Below are 15,739 nucleotides of genomic sequence, written 5' to 3'. Positions count from 1 at the left end.
GCTCCATTCTCCCTCTTTCCACAATCCACCAAGCTGCCCATTTCTGCTCCGTTTGGTGAGCAGCCTGACTCGCCCCCGCCGCTGCAAATTGGCTGATTCGCATTGTCCAGAAGCCGCTCCGCTCCATCGTCGACTACACGCGAGCATGGCCGCCCAGGCCAACGGAAGGGCAAAAAAGTCCAAAATCTCGCCAAATGGCAGTGCCAATGGCTCCACCGGCGTATCTACCAATGCAAAGGCGAAGAACAATGCAGACCAGGCCCGCTCAGCCCGCTCAAGAAAGCCCCGGCGGACTGTGATGGGAGCCTTTACGAGCATGACAGCACGGCTGACAACGTGGTACCTCATCATCACCTTGCTGTTCCGCTGCCCCAAGTCCATCACTCAGCTGCACGACGATTCTCCCCGCGTGTGCAAGCCATACCTCCAAACTCGCGACTTCGCCGCGCCCTATCTCGACCCCTACTACGAGACCTATGTCGTCCCCCAGCTCGACAAGGTCAAGCCCTACACGACGCCCGCCATCATCTTTGCACAGGAGCAATACGCAACACACGGTGCACACAGGGTTGAGCTTGCGAGGAAGTATGCAGAGGCTCAGTATGAAAAGTCCTTTCGTCCTCAGCTGCAGAGCGCTCAGGAACAGGCCTGGGCACAATACGACGTCCACCTGGGTCCCCACGTCAAGAAGGCGACTGACGCCATTGCCCCCCACTACAACGACCTCAAAGTCAGCTCCGAGGAAATCTACCACCATACTCTCTTCCCAGCCTATGAGCGTTCTCTTCCATACCTCAAGCAGGGACATGCCTATGGCCACCACGTCCTCGTTGATATCGTCTGGCCCCACCTTCGCACTGCCCAGGAAACTGCCTGGACTTTTTTTCAGCGCAGCGTCTGGCCCCAAATACGCATCCTGTATGGAGACAATGTTGAGCCCCAGCTAGTCCGCATCTCTGAGCGACTAGGCCGCTACAAAGATCAGCAAAAAATGGAGTCTGCCATGTTTGCTGCTGATTCGCAGGCGGCTACCTCTGTGGCATCCAGCAAGCATGCCCCCACCACGGCCAGCTCTTCCGCTTCTGTTGCCTCTCCCGGCTCCACCGAAGGGTCTGGCTGGGGTGTCCTTGACGACTTCTTTGGCAGCGAATCTGCAAGCACAGCCTCAAAGGAACTTGAACCAAAATCTTCAGCTGAAGTTGCCCCTTCTGCATCTAAGCTCACCAAGGCCGAGCTGCAGGAGAAGCTTAACAACGATCTCCGCCAGTGGCAGGACAAGTTCTCTGCCGCCGCCGACAAGGGTGCTGAAGATCTCGAAGTACGCGTAGAGGAAATCACAAACCACAAGATCAACGATGCTGTTAACGGCCAGGGCAAGGCTCTGCTCATTAAACTCGAGGAGACTGCTGATGCAACCATTGCCAAGCTCAAGAGCTACATCAAAAAAACTGTTTCCTCTCTCCCTGAAGATGCCTCAGAAGCCGACCTAGAGGCTGCATACAATGATTGCAGTAAAAAGACCCGTGAGTTCGGCCTTACGGTCAAGGAACGCGCCCAAGACATCCGTGACTGGAAGGTGTCGTACGACCAGGAGACCGATGATCTAGTGAGAGCTGCAGTAAGAAGTACTGTCGATGTTCTAGAAAAGATACATAGCCTTGGCCTTCAAGAGGTTGGCATGCGATGGGTATGCTGTGGCCCCAAGAAGTTAACTCCCTGACGAACTCTGCTAACAAAGTATCGTAGGCATGGACTGATGGCGTTACATACAAAGACTGGCAAAACTACCACAAGTTGAAAAACACGCTCATTGAATGGCAGAGTGAAGTTGAGGCTGTTGGGGCAAGACATGATGGCCTTCGTGCTGCTCACGAGGAAGCTAAGAAGCTTGAGGACAAGGCTATGAAAATTGCATCAGACATGGTCGCGGAGCTGGTTCGCCTAAAGGACGTTTCCAAGTCAAAGATTTGGGCTGGTGATGCCAGCGATGATTTCTCTGACAAAATCTTTGCACCTCGCATCCGAAATGCTGCCCAAAAGGTCATGGAGAACGTTGAAATGGCATCAAGTCAGGTTTCTGAGGCTATTCAAGGCAGCTCCACCCCACTCAGCGAGAGCATCGCCTCGTCCGCCGCAGCAATGTACTCGGATGCATCATCTCAAATCTCTGAGGCTATTCAGGGCAGCTCAACACCGCTTGCGGAAAGCGTTGCATCCTCTGCCAAGGCAGCAGCATCCGGGGCATCATCCCAAGCTGCTGAAGCAGTTGAAGCAGCCTCAACCGCACTTGCTGAGAATGTAATAGCCCCTGTAGGGGATGCAGCAGCACAAGCGTCCTCTGGAGTTTCCGAGGCCATCTACGGTACACCATCATCCGAAAGTGTGCTGTCTCAGGCCTCTTCTGTGGCCTCGCAGGTAGTAGAGGAGGTTTCTGCAAAGGCTTCTGAAGCCTATGAGGCGCCAAAGAAGGTGTTTGGCGGTGCCAATGCCCAGATTCTTGCTGAGGCCAAGCAAGTCGTATTTGATCAACCTCTTGACGACGATGAGGATGACACATACTCTGAAAAGGTGCAGGAAGTATTGGCGGACACGGGAGACCGAGCTGCTCAGTTGAGTCGTGCGGTCAGCGAAGCGCTCCTGGGACCATCAAAGACGCAAGGCAGCATCGAATCAGCCTCGTCAATTGCAAGCGAACAATACGCCAAGGCACTCGCCGCTGCCTCAAGCGTGCTATATGGAACTGAGAAGCCCGCTGTTGAGAAAGCTACTAGCGTCGCTGCCGACAAGTATGCGCAAGCCGTCACCGCAGCATCATACGCTATCTTCGGCACGCCAGCTCCTACTGCTGTCATTCAGACCATTCATATAGAGGCGAGCTCACGCTACAACGATGCTGTTAGCGCTGCGAGCAAACAGTTTGAAAATGCCAAGGCTCAATTGTCCATGCTGGTTTCGGGCAAGCCCCAACCTGCACACCAGACGATGCTCTCGTATATCGAGAAAGCCTATTCCGACTCTGTTGCCGCAGCAAGCGAGCGTTTGTCAAACGCTGTGCAGTATACCCAGTCCGCAAAGGACTATGCAGTTGGCCCACCACAGGGATACTTTGAGTCAGTTTCCTCCATTGCTGCGTCCCGGCTGTCGGAAGGTCTGAGTCAAGCATCTGCCCAATTCCTTCCCCAGTCGACTGGTGTTGCTGATGGTGCTCGACGACAGTACTACGAGGCTATCGGACTTGCGCACGCCCGGTACTCTGAATTCGTTGACGCAGCTTCAAGTGCTGTCAATGGCCCTCAACAGGGTACTGTGGAGTCTCTGGCTTCAGTTGCTTCGGTCTCGGCTGCTTCTGCTGCTTCCTACATCTCCGATTCAGCGGAGTCGGCCGCCTCGCAAATCAGCTCCAGTGTTATCGGCTCGGAGACACCCTGGACCGAGTCTGTCGCATCGCAAGCCAGCAAGAACTGGGAGGCGCTGATTTCACAAGCAAGTAACCAAGTCTACGGTCAACCCACACCCTGGGCACAGTCTATTTATTCTCAGGCCGGTGCATATGGCGCACAGGCTACTGAGGCTGCTGCTAAGCAATACGCTGATGTCCAGGCTCTGATTTCCGAGCTTGTAGTTGGCAAGGAGCCCGATTTCACGGAAAGCGTCATGAGCCGTTTTGCTTCCGCATACTCTACAGGTCTGCCCGCTGCTATCGCGTCTGCCCAATCGTACGCTGGCGATAGCTACGATGCGGTGACTGACGCAGCCGCTGACGCATACGCCTCTGCCACTTCTGTCGTTGGCGCAATCTTTACACCTCCAGCTGTTATTGAGGATGTCCTGAGTCAGGCCAGCGCTTCTTTGGATCTGGCTGTCGAGAGCGCGTCCATTGCTCTGTATGGAACTCCCAAGGGTGCCGCTGAACAAGCCAGCGAGTCCGTGGCCAGCGTATACTCATCTATTCAATCTCAAGTCAGCGCCAAGGTCTACGGAACCCAGGCAGCCCAGGACAGCTTCTCAGCGGCCGCACTCTCTGCACAAGCGGCTATTAGCGAGGCCATCTTTGGTACCCCTACCGCGGGTGACTATGTGGCTTCGGTCACTAGCGGTGCTGGTGAAGTATACAGCTCCCTGTCCTCTGCCGCCAGCTCAGCAGTGTATGGCCCCGAGCAAGGAGCCATGGAGAGCGCCAACCGTCGCATTTCCGACGCCGTCGCTGCTGCCAATAGCCGTATTTCAGAGATGTACGCAGCCGCCTCTGCAAGTGCCGAGGACGCAGCCAGCAGTCTATCCAGCGCAGCCACAAAAGCTACAAAAGTCGCAAAGGATGAGCTGTAAGGTGTCGCCTTGGCATGGTAGTCTTGCAGTAGCCCGACAGGATCGACATTTACACAATGTGTATGCAACGTATGGAGAGATGAAGCAGTGCATTGTACGGGGAGTGAGATTTCCTTTTTGTTTTGTTTTTGCAGGGCTCTAAGCACCCTCGAGGGTAGTGGTAAAGCGGTCACACGTTATACCTACTACACTTTTGCTATGACACGACATGAATTGTACCATTTATATCTATCCCCCTTTTTTTCCTAAATTGTTCCTAGATGGACAAGTGGCTTGCAAGTAAGGAAACGCACAGAGAAAGATAGGGTTCAGTTGATCTGAACCAATAGGGGATACTTGGGAGACTTGGGAAACTCGGTAGTAATGAACCTATGAAAGAGAGCCCCAAACCCATGGATTAGTTCTAATCTAGTTTTCTTTTTTCCTTTTTTTCCTTTCAGGTTTCCAATCTAGGGTGAGAGGGAGGGAAGGGGGAAATAGAATGATATATACCCTTTTTTTCTACTTTTATTTCCAAGTCTTGATTCATCTGATACCACGTCTGAACCAAGAAAGAACAGCAAGTAAAACGTACACACATTAGCACGAGGAATCATTTATTGTTATTTCAATCTGATTTCATTGTTTTCCATAGTTATTGGATTCGACTACATACATACAATACACGTACAGACCATGACTTCCGTGCTCAATACGTGAAATTTCGTTATTTACGCATTTGGAGAAGCATCCTCTTAATCGTACCGACATTAACGGTGGGGGGGTATTTTCTTCCGACCAAAACATCCACCAACATCCACCACTTTCTTTCTTCCTCTCTTCTCTCTCTCGAAGAGAAAAGCAAGCCCTTAAAAAAACAATCAAATCGTAAGGAGGAGGTGAAGGGAAAAAAAAAGGTGAAAAAGAAAAAAAGTCGCTTCCTTCCATGCCCAAACGCCCCCCCAAAAAAAACACACGCACTCATGCCAAGTTCCCTCTCTCTCTACTAGCTGACTAAAAGCAGCAGATTGTTCAAGGGAGAACTTTTAATCACTATCACTCAAACTATCTCTTCGGCCAACAGCCCTGACACCACCCCTACGATACCCATCCATGACATCCCTACCGCCCCTCTCACGGCGATTCGTCGGGACGCCAACCTGCGAGACGCTCTCCATAGGATGAACACTACCGGCCTGGCTCAGACCGGGGATATGGCACGGATAGCTCATGTGGCCATGCGAATCGCCATTAGCAGTGGTGAAGATATCCGAGGGGGGAGGCGCAGGACGCGAGGAGCGGTGCTGTTTGCGCGGCGACTCGGAGGGAGGACGCGAGCGAGAGCCTGAGGGGCGGGGGCGAGAAGACGAGGATGGGCGGGCGGAGCGGGAGGAGCGGTCGCCGCGGTCGGTGGAGGGGCGGGCGGAGCGGGAGCGGGGGGCGTGCTTGTTGGGGTCTGTGTAGAGGGAGGGGTCGGCGTTGGGGCGGTAGTCCGAGTAGTAGCTTGATTCGGTGACTTCGGTGGGGGCGGTGCGCGAGGTCTTTGCTGGGGCTTTGGCGGGGGGAGAGTCTGGGTCGTTGGTGTTGACGCCGGTGTAGACGGTTTCGGTGTCGTCGCCAGTGGTGAACGAGTAGGCTGCTGAGGGAGGTGCACGGCGCGGACCATTGGGGCCCTTGCTGGTTCGGGTGGGAGCGCGGGTTGGGGTGGTGTCAACAACAGAGGGAGCGGTGTACTCGGTGTAGGCGCGTGTGTACTCGGATTCAGCTGGGTGGTACTCGATCATGGGGCGGCTGACTTCGGCCATCTCGGGGGCTTCAGAGGGTGCACCGTTCTTCCTGGATCGCTTTTGCTCGTCCTTGAGGCGTTTGGCTTCGGCTTTCTGTTCTTCCTTGCGGGCTTTGGCTTCGGCGGCTTCCTTCTTTGCGGCTTCCTTTTCAGCGGCCTTGGCCTTGCGCATGCGTTCCTTTGCACGTTGCTCCTTGGCCTTGGCCTCCTTCTTGGGATCCTTTGGTTCTTTTGGTTCTTTTGGTTCTTTCTTGACGAGGGGGACGTTGCTAGAGACTTGGGAGCCGCCGACTTCAGAAGGCTGAGAGCCAGAATAGTCGGTGTACTTGCCATCGCCGACACGGTTCAGACCACCAACACGGGCAGCCTTCTCCTCACGGTACTGACGGAGCTCGGGGTCGTTGTAGTCATTGGTGTGGTTGCGACGGTGCTTCTTGTGCTTGCGTCCATCACCGCCACGAAGGCCGGCCTCGCCCTTTTCAGCGTCGGTGTAGGTGCTTGAAGTGACGGTAGTTCCACTCTCATCCGTGTAACCAAGATCGCTCTGAGCACCAAAGTAGCTGCCGCCGTGAACAACACTGCCACCACCGAGCCTGGTGCTCTTGGTAGCGTTGGAGAGAGTCTTGCCGTCAGGTCCCTTGCGTCGCAGCACGGTGGATTTGTAGTCTTCCCAGTCACCCTCACGCCATTTGAAGCCGCCATTCTTGGCCCAGAAGAAGAACCAAATGGCCATAAAGGCCATTCCAATGCCAATGAGAGCGAACAGGGCCTGGAAGCCAGGACCAGCGAGGTCGAGCGGTGGCTTTGCTCCAGCCGAAGCAAGTTGCCTGTAGGGGTCTTCGCGCTTGGCCAGAGACTTTGCTTGCTGCAAAGCATTCACAGCCATGGGAGAGAGTGCATCGGCAACAATCTCGGGATGGGGCGCCATGATGGGCGAGCCGGTAGTGTTTGTGTTCTCGCCGATACAAGATGGGTTGTGTCGGACTTGAAAACAGCGAGTGCAACTAGCAACAAAATAGTCAGGCTGATGTTCTAGCAGAAATATAAGGATGGGTAAGTTTGTGTGGTTGAGGGGATTAGGAGAGGAGCAGTCTTTGCCAGGGACTTTTGGTTTGGCTGGAGAGGTCAGTAGTCGAGTGGCTGGAGCAAATGCAGGTGGTTAGGAGGAGGCTGGGGAAGCGAGCCGACGTCACGCCTCACCCAAACAAACGGTTGATGCAGCAACAGCACGTTCCCTGCCACACCATTGCCACGCGGCAACCAGTAATTGATGAGAATGAGATGAAAACGCCTAGACTGCAGTATCCAGGTACCATCCCGATGCACTGCGCCAATCATGGTTGCAGCCCATGCAGCGGTCGGCTTCGTCGTTGTCACCCGCGACCGCTCTTTCGCAGCGGGTACTAGGCGGCCCATGGCACCCTGCAGCACTGCAAGGTCCCTCGCAGCAGCCTTACATCTTCCTCTGCCCAACATTTTATTTTATTTTTGCTACCATACATTTACAATGGTTTGCATTGGCTGGCCCAGGCTATCTGAACTGGCTGGATATAGTATTCTTGGCCCAGAAATTGATGTAGTAGTAGTAGTCAATCAAGGAGAAATTCAGCAAGCCTGCTCGGCGCTAAAACTTGGAAACTCCTTCCTGCGTCTCAGACCGTCCAAGGAAGATTGGGTTCTAATGCTGAAATGTTCTTCAATATCTAGGAGTTACATTTGGTTTTGGAAGGGAAGAGATTCGAAATGGATTGACTACCTCATACGAATAGATGCGTAGCCCTGTAGAAAGAGGTCAGGGTCTTGGCGTATCTCACTGTGGCTTACCCTCCACCTGAATCAAGCCAGTAGCAATGCGTGATGCTAACCGCACGTTGACATGTGTATTCTGTCATCTGTCAGCCTGAGAAAATCTTCCTGCTCTTCTAGCCCTAGGAGTGGTCTTTTTCAACCCCCCTAGAAAAGTAGATTCTAGATTTTGACATATTTCAAGGCGTAGGGCGTGCGGCTAGTCGTCCAACGGCTTGGTTCGCAGTCCAAGTTGGAATGTGCTCGAATATCAACCATCTATGATAAATATCACTTTTCTTGAAATCTATGTTGATTCTGAAGAAGGAAAAAAATCAGTCTGTTCTCCTAGACGACTTCAGAAATGGCTACCCAGACGGAAGAGTCCATGGCCGAAATCTTTGAACTTCACCAAAGACCCAAGCCCGCATCGATTCCATACACACCAGGAACATCAGAAGAAACTCCATCCATCAACCATGGCATGCTTGATACCGAATCATCTCCATCACCCCCGTCATCCACTCCCAAACCGACTACCCTACGCACCTTCCTCACAATCTTCACACCATCTTTCGTAGGCTTCATGGCCAGTTTCACCAATGGCATCATCACCGTCGGCCTCCCAATCATAGCGCGCTCCATCTCTCTCGAGCGGTCTCTATACCTATGGCCTTCATCCGTCTACGGACTGACATCCGGTGCTGCCCTGCTCACCGCAGGCTCCATTGCCGACATTGTTGGTGCCAGGCCCGTTGAACTTGCTGGTATCACCCTCCTCGGTATTCTTACCTTGCTATGCGGATTTGCACAGTCAGGCGCTCAGCTCGTTGTTTTCCGTGCTCTCCAGGGTATTGCGCTGGCGATGCATCTGCCGGCTTCTGTTGCTATCATAACGGGGGCTGTGCCGTCTGGAAGAGCGAGGAATCTGGGGTTTGCGTGTCTGGGGTTTAGTCAACCGCTTGGGTTCGCTGTTGGTCTTGTGCTTAGTGGTGTTATGATTGAGAGAGCGGGATGGAGGTCGGGATTCTACTTGGCTGGAGCATGTACTCTAGCTATTGCTGTTGCTGCTCTGTGGACACTGCCAAAACTACCGTCTCAGAATAACGATGGTGTAGCCGCCTTATCGAAGAAGGTAGGCAAAGAGATAGACTGGGTTGGTGCGATTATTTCCAGTGGTGGTTTGGCTATTCTTGCCTACGTCCTAGCGTGAGTCACTGCATGATCTATTACTACCTTATACTCACAACATATAGCATCATCAGCGCAGACCTCGCAAGCATCCGTTCAGCTACGACAGCCTCCCTCCTCGCCATCAGCGTCCTCCTTCTCGCCGCCTTCCCACTATGGATGCATTACCGCGAACAAACCGGTAAACCAGCTCTCGTCCCAAACAAACTCTGGAAGAACCTCCCCTTCACCAGCACCTGCATCATGGTCGCCCTATCCTACGGTGTCATGAATTCCATCGAGCTCTTCTCTAGCCTCTAGTACGCCGCACTATACCCTCTCTATCAACTCAACTGCTAACTAAACTCAACAGCTTCCAAGAAATCCGACACGCCTCTACACTAACAACCTCGCTCTACCTTCTCCCCAACCTCACCACCGGCGTCCTCATCAACATCTTCGTAGGCCTCTTCATCCACCGTGTCCCCGCCCGCTGGCTAGTGGCGGGCTCAGCCCTCATCTGCGCCTTATCGCCTCTCCTCATGGCGCTTGTCCCGCCAGCCTGGAGCTACTGGAAACTTGCCTTTTGGGCCCAGATCTTCGCGCCGTTTAGCGCAGACGTGCTATTCACAGTCGGTCTCATCATCGTCAGTGATAGTTTTCCGGAAAAGACACAGGCGCTGGCGGGCGCGGTGTTCAACACTGTGGCGCAGTTTGGTATGAGTTTGGGCATGGGGAGTTGTCAGGTTGTGGCGTTGGGAGTGCAGGGTCCCGCTGGTGGTAGTAGCGGGGGTGGGCACGGAAGTGGACATGGTGGGGGAAGTGCGTTTGAGGATCAGGATGAGGGAGCGGTGTTGAAAGGGTACAGGGCGAGCTATTGGCTTATGTTTGGGTATATGGTGGTGTGCATGGGGATTGCGGTTGTGGGGTTGAGGAAGGCGGGTAAGGTTGGGCTGAAGAAGGAGTGAAAGGACTAGAATACTGCCCCCCATGTATTGCTACTATACAGTGCTGAATATACTATCTACCTCGAACGCATCACTTTCAGCACCTTCTCAGCCCACATTCTGACATGGATCTGTACTCGACAGCTACACCCGGTCCCCTCCATGGCCAAAGGGGAAGGTCACACACCACCTCACCAATCGCGTCACCAGTAGCATTCCATCTTGCACAGCATACGGGCCCACACATACAGTATCCCCCGCAAGTCATTCGCACATCGCAGGCGTAGTCTACATGTTGCGCGATACCCAAAGTGGCAGTTGGCTGGCCTGCCACGGCGCAAATCCCCTGCAGATCACCATCTAGGCGCATAAGGCTTGACCCGGGCCACCCAGGCTTATCTCGCAGTCAGCAACGATATTAACCACTTGCCCGCCATGGTCCCCAGTGCCTACTCAGATTATGGCAAACCAGCTTCCTGAGCAAGGTTGCTGCCCCGGCGAGCGGCCAAGGCCAGTCGGGCAGGTGTAAGGGAATGGTAGGCTGGCGATGGCCCAATGTGGAATGAAGCCGTCGTACTGCATCGGCGGGGCGTGTACTTTTGTCATGGGAGCATTTTATTTTGTTTCGCTGCGTTTGTATATTAGAGACGACTGGAGCTCCATTGTCTTCTGTCCTCAGGCCACGCTTCTCCCTCTCTCTCTCTCTCTCTCTTCTCCATCTCTTCATTCTTGCAAGCCAGCTATGAAGCTCCTCAGCGTCACCCTGGCCTCGCTGGGCCTCGCCTCCGCCGCCACCGTTGCCAAGAAGGTAAACTACGACGACTGGAAAGTAGTCCGTGTCAATGTCGGCACAGACGCTGCGAAGCTCGAGAATGTAATGAGCAAGTTGCAGCTTGAGCTGTGGAAGGGCAAGCCTGCATCGAGCGATGTCGTCGATGTCATGGTGCCGCCGTCGTCAGTCAAGGACTTTGAGGCTCAGACTCAGGGTTTCGAAACAAAGGTCATGCATGACAATCTTGGCCTTTCTATCGCAGACGAGCAGAGTTTTAGCACATATGCCGGTACGCTTGTTTCCCGCGTCCAGTAAATTGAAGAAGTGACATGGGGGAGGCTAACTTCTGTCAGCTGGTCTTGCACCAAACGCGACGTGGTTTGATTCTTACCACTCTATTGCCGATCACATGCAATGGATTACCGATCTTGTGGCTGCATACCCCAAGAACGCGGAGGTAATCTCTGCAGGCAAGTCGGTTGAGGGACGTGATATCAAGGGTATTCATATCTGGGGTAGTGGCGGTAAGGGGTCACAGAAGGGTGTAGTATGGCACGGCACTGTGCACGCACGTGAATGGATCACTACAATGGTAAATTTCCCCTTCTTTTTCAAGCCAAAAGATTGAATGCATTGAGGAATTCTGCTAACACATTTACAGGTCGTCGAGTACGCAGCATACCAGCTCCTTACCTCCACCGATGCCACGACCGCCGGCTTCAAAAACTCATACGACTTCTACATCTTCCCCATCGTCAACCCTGATGGTTTCGCCTACAGCCAAACCACCGACCGCATGTGGCGCAAGAACCGCCAGACCACTCCCAGCGCCTCGTGCGTAGGCCGGGACATCAACCGTAAGTTCCCCTCCCCTTCCCCTTTCAAAAAAAAACAACCCCAACCTAACCATTGCAAAAAAGGCAACTGGCCCTCCCACTGGAACCAAGCCAATGGCGCTTCCACCTCGCCCTGCGACCAAGACTACAAGGGCCCCTCCGCCGGCGACGGCGTAGAAACCAAAGCCCTGAAAGCACACCTCGACAGCATCGCCGCCGGCAAAGGCATAACCCTCTACATGGATATCCACGCCTACAGCCAACTCTGGATGTACCCTTACGGCTACACTTGCTCCGGTGCTCTCCCCAGCGCCGCAAAGTACTCTTCGCTAACCAACGGTGCCATTGCCGCCGTTAAAGCAGTACATGGCACCGCCTTTACCGGCGGCCCCATTTGCAACACCATCTACCAGGTTAGTGGCGATAGCGTGGATTATGCGTTTGAAGTTGCAAAGGCTACGTATAGTATGACGGTTGAGTTGAGGGATACGGGTAAGTATGGCTTTGTCCTGCCCAAGGAGCAGATTGTGCCTAGTGCCGAGGAGATGTGGGCTGGGTTGAGGTATTTGGTTAAGAATATGTAAGGGAGTTGTAAGCGGAGTAGGAGGATGATGTATATATGAGTCTGGGTGATGTTTTGTGGCTTGGGCTACTAGAAGATTAAGCGGGAGCCCAATGTAGATATTTCTAGGCAATGAAATCTCGTCAACAGTGAAAAAGTTTCGAACTGTCTTGTATTATTCATGACTCCGATAATCTCGAGGAGAGTGAGAAGGAAGAAGAAGCAGAAGGGAACGACTATACCTGCCCAACACACCAATGAAGAAAACCTGAAAAGTCGAGTGGTAATAATTACCAAACATAAGTACAACCTCTATTAGGTTACGTCAACCAAATTAATTACGGTTGCAATAAGAACACACAGTACACCAAAACGCTTCAATACCTATAAACCCACCATATCATTCACACATCGCTCCCATCTCTCCCCCTCTCCCACCCCACAAACCTACCATGTACCTCCTCCTCACCCTCCTCACCCTCTCCACCCCAACCCTCTCCCTCGCCCACCTCGCCCAACTCCCCCCATGCACCCCCTCAACCGCCCCATGCAGCCCCCTCACAACCCCCTGCCCCTCATCAAGTACGCAGTGCGCAACACTGCGTTCGCACGGGTCCGTCGGGATTGCCGTGTGTCGCGCTGGGAAGTGTGAGGTGCAAAACGCGTGCGAATGTGCGAGTGATGGGGTGGGTGGAGTGCGGTGTGTAGGGTCGGATCGGGGTAGTAGTAGTAGTACTGGAGCAATGGTGAAAAAGTCGAGGGGAAAGGGGTGCGAAAAGGGCCAACTAGCTTGTCTGGCGAAGAATGATCAAGGAAAGGATGGAGCTGTTTTCCGGTGTAATGAGCGGGGGTTGTGGAGGCTTGTGGCGGATTGTTCGCAGTGGGAGGTTTGTGTTGAGGAGCCTATGCCGCATTGTGTGTGGCGTTGAATAGGGTGAGGGTTGGGAGGATTTTTTTTGTTCGACTAGGGGTCGAGAAGCAGTGTCTTGCTGGGGCTCATCTGAATCCTTTTTTTATACCTTTGACTGCAAGGTTATTATTATTTTTTTGATACTCGATTTAGGCAGATTAGGGTGTGGTATGCCATCCTTTTCTTGGATGATTGATCTGATACACTACATAGCAACCAGATACAAAAAATCCACGTGATAGACGAATTGATTTGGTAAGTTGATGGTGGAAGTGCTTGGGCGGAGGAGATACAGCTGAATAAGGCTGTTTATGTACTCGGTAGTCGATGTAACTACCCGTTTATCTTCACTGACGTTGTGCTGCAGTTACACCCGAGAGGCATGTGGCTTGTTACTTTTCTCCATGTTGTGATACCAAGATGAAAGTGGTTGGAGCGTTACTGCTACACTGCACCACGTGCTGCCGTACTGCCGTTTGGATATAAACATCGAGTAAAAATGAGAGAATGATTCTTTCACCAGGGTTTGAACAAAGGCATTGCAATGACGGTCCTATTTCTAGAAACTGCAACTCAGTTGGGCATTTACGTACCAGAAGATCAACAGCACTAACACCCCGGTCCGTTTGTATTATGAATAAAACTGACAGTTGGCATAAACTTCATCTTGTCCATGGAAGGGGTATAATTTGTTGTAAAAATGTAGTCCGCTACAGTCTCTAGGTAAAAAGGGTCTAGTAATTGAGCAGGCACCGCAAGAACAGAACCCTTCATCTCTGCCTAATCCAAGCGATTTCCATCACGCTGTCTTTCCGCCACATGAAATTTCGTCATCGTCAAAGCATCGACTGCGTCAAGGCGCCACGCCATGTCTCTCATTGAGCATTGGCCGCAGCAGCAGGTTCAGTAACATTCTCTCCGCCAGTCTTAGCATTTTCTTCAGCACCCGTAGAAGTGACGTTGGCAAAGTGCACCTTGCGGTCTGGAGCCTCCGATATCCTTCTAAGCTCGGTGACGAATGACTCGCCCCACCAGGCACTATGAATTGTCAGATTTAGTCCAATGATGGATGTTGCTAGGAAGACTCACCTGGTGTATTTGCGGACATATTTTGAGAGCTTCTGGTAGTTCAAGCTACGTTGCTCGTCGCCCATTGTGACTGCATCATGGATTGCATCCGCGAGCTCTTCAGTGTTCCATGGGTTGACAATCAGACTGCCGTTCAAGCTCTGGGCAGCACCAGTGAACTCGGAGAGAATCATAACACCGTGTCGCTTCTCTTGTGTTGCAATGTATTCGTAGGAGACCAAGTTCATACCGTCGCGCGTTGAAGAAACAAGGCAGACGTCTGAAACGGCATAGAGCGCGATGAGCTCGTCAAAGGAGACGGACTTGTGCATGAAGTGGATTGGCATAAACTCAATGGTGCCAAACTTGCCGTTGATGCGACCAACAAGTTCATTGACGACAGCCCGAAGATTTTGGTACTCTTCGACGTCTTGTCTGGAGGGAACAGCGACTTGGACAAGCACGACCTTGCCGATCCATTCGGGGTGTTCGGTGAGGAATACTTCGAGAGCATGCAGCTTCTGCGGCACACCCTTGATGTAGTCAAGACGGTCAACACCAACAATCAGCTTGACGCCTTGGAACTTCTTCTCGAGAGCCGCTATCCGCTCCTGCACCTTTGGCTTCTGAAGACCCTCGTCGAACTTCTCTGGGTCGATACCGATGGGGAAAGCGCCCACAGTTACGACCTTACCTTGGAACTCGACGCCGTTTGGAGTCGTAGCCAGACCGCTGCTGTGTGTTAGCACAACCTACAGATTTATACAGAGCAGATACGCACAGAATACGAGAGCAACTGCTCAGGAAGTGGCGGGCATAGTCGTAGGTGTGGAAACCAATGAGATCGCAGTGAAGGACACCAAGCAGAATCTCGTTACGGACAGGGAGAATTCGGTAAATCTCGGAGCTGGGGAAGGGAGTGTGCAAGAAGAAGCCAATCTTGACATTCTTCTTTGTGTCGCCAAGCTCTTCTCGCAGCATAGACGGCATGAGCATCAGGTGGTAGTCGTGGACCCAGACCATGTCATTATCTTGTACGTCTTTCGCAACAGCCTTTGCGAACAGACGGTTGGCTTCGGTGTATGCATCCCAGGCAGACTCGTCAAAGGTGATCTCACCGGGGTGGTAGTGGAAAAGCGGCCACATGATTTCGTCTGCGTGAAGTTAGTTTTGGCCGTTATAGTGCTCGCCAGTGTGATCTCACTTGAGAAGCCGTTGTAGTGTCGGTCTGCGAGCTCGTCGTCGAGCATGACGGGGACGGCATTGTACTTCTCCTTGAGCTGGTCGTTCAGGCCCTTGGCCTCGTCCTCTGGCACCTCGAGTCCGGGCCAGCCATACCACTGGAAGGTCGTCGTCTTTGCCAGGCCGCTCAGACCGCTGACCAGTCCACCAGAGGACATGGACATGTCGTACTTGCCCTCATCGGAGCGCTTGATAGTGATGGGAAGACGGTTGGAGACGAGGAGAAGGCGTCCTTCCGAGGCCTCGGGCCTTACAAGCCGTGTGGGTTCGTCGGGCATGTTTGTGAAGTTTGCGCGGGAGCTGTGTGGAGGGGCAGTGGACTGGAGGAGGGGAGCAGATTGTCCGATTGCTGGATA

The 15,739-nt window shown here is 53.0% G+C and overlaps 6 protein-coding genes across 6 annotated transcripts; 4 read left to right on the top strand and 2 right to left on the bottom strand.

Moving 5' to 3' along the window:
• Positions 1-145: 145 nt before the first annotated feature.
• COCCADRAFT_2559 (uncharacterized protein) lies at positions 146-4,326 on the top strand (the record flags this gene model as incomplete). Its single annotated transcript, XM_007711088.1, has 2 exons — positions 146-1,687; positions 1,747-4,326. The coding sequence occupies 2 exons, from the start codon at positions 146-148 to the stop codon at positions 4,324-4,326; spliced, it is 4,122 nt and encodes a 1,373-aa protein (XP_007709278.1).
• Positions 4,327-5,351: 1,025 nt separating this feature from the next.
• COCCADRAFT_34252 (uncharacterized protein) lies at positions 5,352-7,019 on the bottom strand (the record flags this gene model as incomplete). The annotated part of the gene is made up of 1 exon (XM_007711113.1): positions 5,352-7,019. One exon carries the CDS (start codon positions 7,017-7,019, stop codon positions 5,352-5,354), a length of 1,668 nt encoding a protein of 555 aa, XP_007709303.1.
• A 1,341-nt stretch (positions 7,020-8,360) lies between these two features.
• On the top strand, positions 8,361-10,014 carry COCCADRAFT_88296 (uncharacterized protein; the record flags this gene model as incomplete). Its single annotated transcript, XM_007711148.1, has 3 exons — positions 8,361-9,085; positions 9,133-9,366; positions 9,420-10,014. The coding sequence occupies 3 exons, from the start codon at positions 8,361-8,363 to the stop codon at positions 10,012-10,014; spliced, it is 1,554 nt and encodes a 517-aa protein (XP_007709338.1).
• A 721-nt stretch (positions 10,015-10,735) lies between these two features.
• Positions 10,736-12,185, top strand: COCCADRAFT_2556 (uncharacterized protein; the record flags this gene model as incomplete). The annotated part of the gene is made up of 4 exons (XM_007711087.1): positions 10,736-11,054; positions 11,119-11,357; positions 11,427-11,622; positions 11,686-12,185. 4 exons carry the CDS (start codon positions 10,736-10,738, stop codon positions 12,183-12,185), a joined length of 1,254 nt encoding a protein of 417 aa, XP_007709277.1.
• Positions 12,186-12,615: 430 nt separating this feature from the next.
• COCCADRAFT_23838 (uncharacterized protein) lies at positions 12,616-13,092 on the top strand (the record flags this gene model as incomplete). Its single annotated transcript, XM_007711095.1, has 1 exon — positions 12,616-13,092. One exon carries the CDS (start codon positions 12,616-12,618, stop codon positions 13,090-13,092), a length of 477 nt encoding a protein of 158 aa, XP_007709285.1.
• Positions 13,093-13,948: 856 nt separating this feature from the next.
• COCCADRAFT_88375 (glycosyltransferase family 20 protein) lies at positions 13,949-15,661 on the bottom strand (the record flags this gene model as incomplete). The annotated part of the gene is made up of 4 exons (XM_007711147.1): positions 13,949-14,111; positions 14,163-14,876; positions 14,923-15,295; positions 15,346-15,661. The coding sequence occupies 4 exons, from the start codon at positions 15,659-15,661 to the stop codon at positions 13,949-13,951; spliced, it is 1,566 nt and encodes a 521-aa protein (XP_007709337.1).
• Between the last annotated feature and the right edge of the window lie 78 nt (positions 15,662-15,739).

Source organism: Bipolaris zeicola (genome assembly GCF_000523435.1).
Source record: "Bipolaris zeicola 26-R-13 unplaced genomic scaffold scaffold_25, whole genome shotgun sequence".
In the NCBI taxonomy this organism is placed as follows: domain Eukaryota; kingdom Fungi; phylum Ascomycota; class Dothideomycetes; order Pleosporales; family Pleosporaceae; genus Bipolaris; species Bipolaris zeicola.
The sequence above is the reverse complement of the archived record's forward strand: the minus strand, read 5'-3'. Positions and strand labels throughout refer to the sequence as shown.